We start from the raw sequence: 9917 nt of genomic DNA on the forward strand, positions 1-9917 counted from the left end.
GTACCAAAATGAAGCTTACAACAAATAGAACAAAACCTTACCACTTTCAAGCACTAAAACCAACGGAATCTCGCCGGAAAAACTTCACCAAATTCCGCCAAACCTGCAACTCACGATCCCGACGTCCAAAACCTTCAAACGAGCCACCCCGAGCTTTCTAAGGACCTCACCAAGCTTCCTACAACCCTGAAATTCCCAAAAACACATGATTTTACGTGTGCATGAACAGTACCCTGAATTGAACATCTCGGGTTCGATGTGAAAACAAAGGTTTCCTTACCTGAAATGGGTATGGTTGAACTCGTATGAACCTCATGAACACAAAGGTATGGTTTTCTACTTTGATCCATAGCGTTTTCGAGTGTTTTGGTCTTGTCCGTACATAGGTGATAAAGAAAAGGGAGAGAGAGATACGAGACAGGGCAGAGGATGAGAATGAGTGTGGGTGTGTGTGTGTGGTCCAAAAGCAGCCAACCAAAACCCCAAAACAACCACACAACGAAACAAAATCACTAGGGGCAAAACCGTCATTTTACCCCTACGGTACGAAAAATCCGGGACGGGCTGTCAGAAGTATACTCTGGATTAGAAATGTGTCATGGGAAGTATTGCCTGATCATTTCTACCAACTTAAAGCCCTAATTAGTATTCTTTGTTTGTATATTATGTAAAAATGTCCTTTTGGAGAATTTACATAATCTCTATTACTAATCCTTTACATATGTTCGTGTTTCTAACTATCCACTTGTTTTTACTCAATCCCCCATTATGCTAATGCATAAAAATGATAGTGAAAATTAAATACCATTGATCTTTTGAACCCGCTTCAAGTTAGGATGACTAATCAACCAATCTTGGGGGAAACGATCTCTTATGTTTATGTTTATTTCCGCTTAACTCTCTAACTCTTGTACATAGAAAATGAGAATCAATCTTTTTACTGCAAATTTATATATAAGTTGTTTTCTTTCACTCATATAACTATTTGATTTAGTTTATCAGCCCAAATAATGAATAAAAAAAAATTAAGATATCTATTCAATCCATTCCAACCATTTCCTTGAAGGGAAGGAATAGAGAAAAATTTATGTCTATGTATCAACAAATCTTACTTAGAGATATTGATAACACACATAAAGTTAATGGTATTTATGAACTAATCGATTGAGCAGCAGCTTGTAGACCGCCTAAAAAGGAATATTTATTATTTGACTCGTATCCTGACATAAGATGTCCATTGGCGCAATATTGGAAATGCAATCTATAAAAAAAATACACCAATATTGAGATCCGCTAAAACAAGGTGATATCCAAAAAGAACTACTGAATTACTAAAATTGATATGACTGCTATGGATGGCTCGATACTGAATAAACGAGTATCCCCCTACTTGGAAAAAGATTTTCTTTGAAAAGTAGTTTTGTCCCATCTTTTAGAGCTTGAAGGACTCCCAAAGGGCCAACGTATTCTGGTCCAATACGTTGTTGTATCCCTGCCGATATTTCTCTTTTTAACCATACAATTACAATATGCCTATAGTGATTCCCACTACAAGAATCAAAATAGGAACAAGAACCCATAAAACTCTTTTAAAAATTCTAATCTAGAAAAAGAATGGATATCTTGTACTTCCGGTGTATCAATTATCATTTCAACAATCAACTTCTCCCATAATGATATCTATACTACCTAATATCGTCATAATATCAGCCAATTTCATTCTTTTAACTAACCGCGGAAGAATTTGCAAATTGATAAAACCCGGCGGGCTGATTTTCCATCTCTAAGGAAAACCCCTCTAATCCCCTATGAGAAAAATTCTCAATTCTCCCTTTGGGGCTTTGACTTTCACATAAAGTTCTTGTTTCGGCAATTCAAATGTAGGAGATGGATTTTTACTAATAAATTGATATTCAAAATCATTCCATTCTGGATTCCTTTCTCTATCAAAGTATCATATTTCTAAATTCTCATAGGGTCCCCTTGGAACTCATTCTAGGGCCTGTTTGAATAATTTTTACGAATTCTATCATTTCACCAATTCGAACTAGATAACGAGACAATGAATCTCCTTCTTTTTGCCACTGTACTTTCCAATCAAATTCGTCGTAACATTCATAATGATCAACTTTACGACGATCCCATTATATTCCAGAAGGTTGCAACATTGGTCCCGATAAACCCCAATTTATTACTTTCCCTCTACCAATAATGCCTACTTCCTTGACTCATTCTAAAAAAAATAGGATTTCCTGTAATAAGTTTTTGATATTCATCAACTCTTGTTAAAAAATAATCACATAAATCCAAACATTTATCTATCCAACCATGAGGTAGATAGGCTGGTACTCCTTCGATACGAAAATAATTATGCATCATTCTCATACCGGTGCTAGGTTCGAATATATCATATACTAATTCTCTTTCTTTGAAAATATAGAAAAAAAAAAAAAAGGAGTTTGTGCACCAATATCCGCCATAAAAGGACTGAGCCATAACAGATGAGAAGCTATACGACTCCACTCCAACATAATTATTCTCATATAGCTGGCTCTTTTAGGTACTTGAATATTTCCCAACTGTTTCGGTCTGTTTACAGTTATTGCTTATGTGAACATAATACCTAAATAACCCCATCGTGTTACATAAGGCAAATATTGTATAATTGTTCGATTTTTTGCAATTTTTTCCATTCCTTGGTGTAAATAACCCAATATTGGTTCACAGTCAATAACATCTTTACCATCTAGAGTGTAAATAACCCTTGATGGGTGGTGGGGGCCCATATTGACTATCACGAGGTATTTTTTTGTAGTCGGTATATTCATAGGTTTTTTCTCAATTCATTTTTTCATGAATTGCTGAAAATGAAAAAAGTTCATTAAAATTCAAGATCTAATAAATCAAAATGCCTTAACGAGTTTTTGATTCATGAATATCCAACTGATTACTTAATGCTTTATAACATATTCTGTTTTTCTTTGACAAATAAGACAGTAATAGTTGGCATTTTTCCAAAATTTTGCTTAAACCTCTCTGAGATAAATAGCCTTTTTTGTGTAATTGTAAATGTGAAGTAAGTCTTCATATCCTATTTGTAAGATCCCACATTGCCCAGGGGAGTGATCCTTATATGTATATTCCCATCCCTACCTAGCACGAGGCCTTTTGGGAGCTCACTGGCTTCGGGTTCCATTGGAACTTCGAAGTTAAGCGAGATCGTGCAAGAGCAATCTCATGATGGGTGACCCACTGGGAAGTTCTCGTGTGAGTTCTCAGAAACAAAACCGTGAGGGCATGGTCGGGGCCCAAAGCGGACAATATCGTGCTACGATGGTGGAGTGGGCCTGGGATGTGGTGAACCCCGGGTCGGGATGTGACAATTTGGTATCAGAGCCAATCAGTGGCTGTGGTGTGCCGACGAAGATGTCGGGCCTTTAAGGGGGGTGGATTGTAAGATCTCACATCGCCCAGGGGAGTGATCCTTATATGTATATTCCCATCCCTACCTAGCACGAGACCTTTTGGGAGCTCATTGGCTCCGGGTTCCATCGGAACTCCAGCGGACAATATCGTGCTACGGTGGAGTTGAGCCCGGGATGTGGTGGGGGCCCAGGCTGGGATGTGACACTATTGGTGAAACTAACTATTTGAAATTCAATAGATCCTCTATTTTCGTCTGTTTTTTTTTCTTGTGAAATAACTGAGATGAATGAATTTTTTACCATAAACGAAAATCTTCTCTCCCCCTCTTCTTATTTTAAGATATTTTTTTATTGATAGATATATTTATTGATAAGTAATAATAATGCCCCTAATTTTTATTTGGAATATACAATAATTTGAATTTCGTTATTAATTTCAATTTTTTTTAATTTAATAAAACTTACTCAATCCTACTTTCATTTTAAATTTGGATTTGAAAGGGGATACAATAGTATGGTTGGTTTCTTCACTCACAAAAGATAAAAGTTTAGACCTAAAATAAGAAATTTTGTTCATTCTAGATCTAATTGATATGTCATTGAATTAGTATCACGTATCAAAATGGAATGTAATACAATATATGTGTGCATCTCTTTGTCATCATAGACTAGATATGGTATGGGAAATATAGGAAAAATGTACTATTAATGAATTTTCAATCACAAATACATATGTATCCTTACCATACTGAAACAACTGCCATTATTGGTATTAAACCAATAATGATTCGTACAAGATAAATCTTCTAATCGAAAATTGGGCCAAAGAAATAGTTTTAATAAGTTTTTTTTATTTTTTTTTATTTTTTGCTTTTATCCACAACTTGCCTGTTTACCTCATTCCCATTACAAAAAGATGCCTTGCTATGTCTATTCTTAGAATTTAAACAAATTAGAATTTGCAATTCTCTACGATGTCTAGGCGATAAAATATTTTTAGGAACAAACAAATCATAATTTTTTTTATCTTTATTTCCAGTCATCTTTTGATGTTTTGTAATGACTTCATCAAAATTCTTATCAACATGTTTTTTTTATTCTCGGTATCTTTGATTTATTTGGTGTTTACTTTATGAACTAATGAAATACTGAGGGTTTGATACATAATAACTTTTCCATCATTTTTTATAGCTAGACGAATTGGTTCAATAATAAAAAATCCCCTTTCAATAAATTCTACAAGAGTTAAATCTTTCTGAATCGTCAAAATATCCAAACTCATTTCGCCTCTTTGAATAGAGGATATAGTAATTTCTCTTGGATTTATCAATCTAAGCAGGAGACAATATACATTGATGTTATTGATTATTTTTTAATATTTAAAGAATCATCCCATCTCAATTGAAAATACAAATACCTTTTTATTATAGAAAAAAAAGCATGTGGGACCCATGTTTGCAACGTGTTAGCAGCTATCTGGCGACTAGTGTACACCCGCATTGCCAGAGGAAGTGGATAAGCTATAACAATACCACTCAAAGCCAACGGCTGGAAGAAGCATGCAAGCTTTCACATGGGTGGCCTCCCTGTCCCACTCGAAGTTGTCCCTATGTAGTCCTCAAATGTGAGGAAAATTTTAAGAACTCAGGCTAGTCCCACTACTATAAAGATTGGAGCTCTGCCCCATTGGAAGTTATAAATTCTCATAAATTCTCTAAATTTAAAAACAGACGGAGGTAATGGTGGTAGGACTCCATTGGTGACGCTCTTACAACAAGAATGTTGATGTGGTTGTATTCAAAGTCAATACACGGTCATGTGAAAATGTTACAACACAAGACAATATATGATTAACTTTAGATACATGCACACTTACAATAGTATCCTACTATAGATAAGCTTCTTCCGGCGAATTGATACAACATATGCATACAACGAGATTTTACGAAAGGTTTTTACTATGGTTATATGCAGGGTCATCTTTAAGATTTCGAAGGCCCTGTGCATAAATTATAAACAGATCATTTGCTTTCTGCCTTATTAGTTATTACATTATCTCACCAAAATGTACTAAAACAATTAAAAATTACATGTATTAGTATCACAATTAAAAGAAAATTTATAACTAAAATTATGTGATCAATCAACAAAATCAATAGTGAACATATAAAAAAAACCATGAAACAAAACAAAATGATGAATAATATAATATCACTAAATCCAAGGGTTGATCTTAAAAAACAAATGATTTAAAAATTTTGAAATATATTATCCACATATTCTTTTCATAATTTCTTTATTTTTCACTCCATTCTCTCATCAGCTCAAACAAAAAACAAAGTAATCAAATTATAAAGTTAATTAATCTAACCATATATCAGCTAGAAGTGTTGGCCCGCGGGGCGCGTTTTATAAATTAAGAGGCACAAACTATAATTTTAGATCAACTCACAATTATTTAAATAAGATATGCATCTACATGTAAAATTACAAATATAGAAATGAAATTTTCAGATCATAAAATATTGTTTTGAAGATGTGGACGAACACGATGAAAAATCTCGTATGAATTAGTTATCAAACTATAAATATGAAAAGCATCACAATTCTCTACACTAAAATGGTTCAAAAATGTAAGTGGTCATTTACTACAACAGGAAAAAGGTGTTGTGCATTTGCATGACGACGTGAGTTTAAACCTTGTTGGTAGCTAATCTAACATTTAACTTACTAATGCGATCGTTTCATTCAAAAAAACAAAAACAAAAACAAAAATAATTCAAAAAGGAAACATAACAAACAAGGATTTTTGAAAGAATTAGTAACAAAAAATTTAAAAAAAGAAGAAGAAGAAAGAATTAGGAACAAAAAATTTAAAAAAGAAGAAGAAATAATTAGGAATTTTTGAATGAATTAGCAAGCATCTTTTACAAACGAATATCATTCGTTAAACAATAAAATTACAACAGAGTCCAGAAGAAGAGAAGAAAAGGCTTTCCTCAGAGACTCTGCAATTTCCATCGCCGATTTCTCAACGGTCAGCTTCAAGCTCTTCGTCGTTCTCGATCTAGGTTTTCCAATTCCTCTGCCTCCTGTTCGATTTCAGATTGCATCTTCCAGTACACGTTTAATTTCATATGAGTTCTAATTAGGTCTTGAATTCCCAATTTTCTCGAGAGAATTTTAATTTTTTTTTGTTATTTCTTTACTGGGAAATCCCTCAGATTCTAGGTTTTTAAATTCAGATCCAATTTTTGTATTATTCATGGGTTTCAACTCGGAGTTCAGTGACATGAATGTTAGAGTAGAATCCAGAATTTTGTAAAATCAGATTGATTTTTTCGGGTTCAACCTTATTGATTAAGCATTGGGATTATGGGGAGCTCTAATTGTTCCTGAAGTTGGAGACTTGGGTTTGGGTTTGATTTTTGAGAGCAATTGGGAAGTGGGTTATTCATGCTTTTGAAGATGTCTTTACTGGTTTGAGAGTTTGAAGGGCCTTTTGGTGTGAGAATTTGATTATTGTAGCAGACAATGTTCTATGGTACATTGGTATGGGACCCTTGGCTCATTGTTGTCCAAATTGCGTGCCTTCAATGTTTATACTATCTCACTTTGGGGTTCTTCTTGTCTATTCTTGTTGGTACTCGCGTGTCTCGAATGAGCCTTGTGTATTTCTTTGACTATGCTACTCTTACTGTCTCCACTGTCACCGGGCGGTGCGTCATTGGCTCATTTCTGCTCAGTGCTCTTGCAGGGTGAGAATCTCATTCTACTTCTATTTTCAGTTGCAGTTCAATTTGATTTTGTTGTGTTTCCATCTTGCTGAGTGTCTGCATCTACATTGAGCTTTTATTGTCAGAACACAAAATTGATTTTATTTTCTGTTTGTAGATGGAGCTCATTAATCTTGTGTGAATTATGAATTGTGCATCTTTTTGTCTACAGCGCTGGATATCTGCTTCTTCTGATTGAGAGGGCAAAGAAGTGCTTAGATTTTTCAGCAACCCTATACATTGTACATCTCTTTCTATGCATCGCTTATGGGGGTTGGCCTTCGTCAATTACATGGTGGGTTGCGAATGTTACTGGAGTTGCCTTGATGGCTTTGCTAGGTGAATATCTCTGCATTAAACGTGAACGTCGCGAGATTCCGATAACACGATATCGTGCAAGTAAGAGGTTTTCCGCCCTTAACTAGCTAGATATACCAACATAAAGTTGTCATGTTCATTCGTTTGTTGAATATAGTTTTTGTCTGGGTGTACTTTCATTTGGGAGAATTTGGGTGTTTTTACGTAACCCTTGCAGATAGACCCAATAGAAAACTCACCTTTAGGTGAGCTATTTCAAGGGGGGTATGTATAGCCGAGATGTGGGTTGAGCCCGAAATACAAGATTTTGTCTCACATCTTGACTCACACATCTTCCCTGTCTTCGTTCTTTCAAGTCTGAAACATTTTTATTTTCTTACTTTCTATAAAAAGGGTTAGTTTCTTAATGGACCTATGCAAGCGGGCTATTTTATGAAGAAACCCTTGATTTTTTTTTTTTTTTTTTTTTTTTTTGTGGGGCCAATTTTATGTTCAAGTATGTGGTATCTTTATGCTATTTCTGCTATTTTTTATTGTATACATCAAGAACTTGCACTTCCTTTCCATTTGCTGCTATTTTCATTTATTTTTAACCATGTGCTGTTATTTCAACAAAAAGAATCTTTCTGTTATTTCCTAGATGAAAAGAATATGATAATACTTATGGGCTGCGTTCCTGCTTATTAAATGAGTTATACATCGTCTGCCTTTTTAAAAAAAAATTTAGTTGTTAAGCAATCACGATTTGGACTTCCCATTCGTGTATGTCTTTTTGGTTGATCTTTTATGTTCGCCAAAGGTTGGGCCTGCTGGTGGGTTGCTTTACATTCTAAAAAAGTTCCATTGCTTGCATTAATCAGTATTCTGGATAATGTTTTGATTGGTCATAGCTTTATAGATACAGAATTAAGATTTGGTCAAGCAATTGCATGATTGCCTTTTCTTCTTTCTTCTCAAATCGTTATATCTACAAAATTAATATGGAACTATCTCCATGCAGATGTTTGACTGACGAGAAACTCTACAGGCAAGAACAAACATTCACGTGGGATTATTACAGCTATTCTTTCGTTGCTGAGGAGCTTCTGGATAAAGATAATGAATACCAAATTCGATCTGTGATGAGGAGAGAAACTACCATAATATGTGGATTCTTTTGTCTCTGATGGTGGCTGTTACAGAGAACAAGTGTAAAGTTCAACACGGTGCTTTAAATGATGGGGAGGTCTAAGCACATGAGACTAGGTATGCATTGTGTTTGGAAATCTTAATGTACAATTTAGGTGGTTTTGAGTTCACCATGTTTGTTGAGATCATTGTTCCTTCTATTTGATTTTCTATAAACATGATACGCCTTGTCAATTCTGGTTGCAATATTCTTATTTTATTACCCTTTTTTGGTAATTCTTTCGTGCGGTCAGACTATTATAGGATTACTAAATTGGGATTCCGATACAGAGTGCTTGAACCCGGTAGGAATTTTTCTTTCCCTGTTTGTTTATGTTGATCTTAGGCATGCTTTCTAATTTAGCTAAAATCACAAGTTGCAAGCTCAAGAATTTTCTTAATAAGATTAATCAAATAGAAATTCGGTTACTTTATAAGAAAGTGTAGGGTTGAAAGATGTGCCTCTTCACTTTCTCCTGGCTGTTGCTTGTATATCAAACTCTGTTATCATACTCAATATCTCTAGAATTGTCATAGTTTCTCTAATTAATCCGCATCAGAAAGTTGTAGGGTCTGTTTGATAACCATTTGGTTTTTAGTTTGTATTTTTTGTGCAAGGATGTTGGGAGAAATGTAGACGAAATGTATAAAGGGTATACAAATAGAAAGTCAAAACCTATGTAAAGTTATCTACACTTTCAAAGATTTTGTTTTCGTTCGTTCTTTATTTCTTTCCCTCCTTCTCACCACCCATTTTCTTCCCTCCTTTCTCCTTTATACTTTCTCCATATCTCAGGTGCAAAAATTGAAGACAAAACCAAAAGCCAAAAAGTTTAGGGTTTAGGGTTTAGACAAATTCTATGTGGTTCCACCAAACCTTTTGCACTTGCAGACACAAGCTTTGCTTCCTGATGCGTTCGATGATGCACATTTCATTCAACTTGGAATTTGAATAGACAGAAAGGCTTGCAAAATATATTCTTAAGGAATGCTAAAAACCTATTCCTTAGCCTCGATTATATACACTCAATGCAAAAAAATTTCAGCATCTGAGTAACACCGACATATGGTATTACTGGTTCTCTATTTTATAACGTGTGTGTATTTGCTAATACCCCCCAAACGATAAATATGTCATCAGATCATGTTATAACACATGAATTAGTAGCAAGTGTTGCACATGAAATTTTTTCCTTTATGGCCAATCTTTGGCTACTCTTATATCGAGAAC

The 9917-nt window shown here is 34.6% G+C and overlaps 1 protein-coding gene across 2 annotated transcripts; it reads left to right on the forward strand.

Annotated features, from left to right (window-relative positions):
• The first annotated feature begins 6219 nt into the window (after window positions 1-6219).
• On the forward strand, window positions 6220-8923 carry LOC137738741 (uncharacterized). 2 transcript variants are annotated; one of them, XM_068478219.2, is made up of 3 exons: window positions 6220-7183; window positions 7374-7600; window positions 8520-8923. In XM_068478219.2, exons 1-3 carry the CDS (start codon window positions 6960-6962, stop codon window positions 8525-8527), a joined length of 459 nt encoding a protein of 152 aa, XP_068334320.2. In that variant the 5' UTR covers window positions 6220-6959; the 3' UTR covers window positions 8528-8923. The 2 variants fall into 2 exon arrangements, with proteins under 2 accessions (XP_068334320.2, XP_068334319.2); XM_068478218.2 differs by having other exon boundaries at window positions 6388-7183; window positions 8547-8923.
• The last annotated feature ends 994 nt before the right edge of the window (window positions 8924-9917 follow it).

Source organism: Pyrus communis, chromosome 9 (genome assembly GCF_041283825.1).
Source record: "Pyrus communis isolate YQ-2024b chromosome 9, ASM4128382v1, whole genome shotgun sequence".
In the NCBI taxonomy this organism is placed as follows: Eukaryota; Viridiplantae; Streptophyta; class Magnoliopsida; order Rosales; family Rosaceae; genus Pyrus; species Pyrus communis.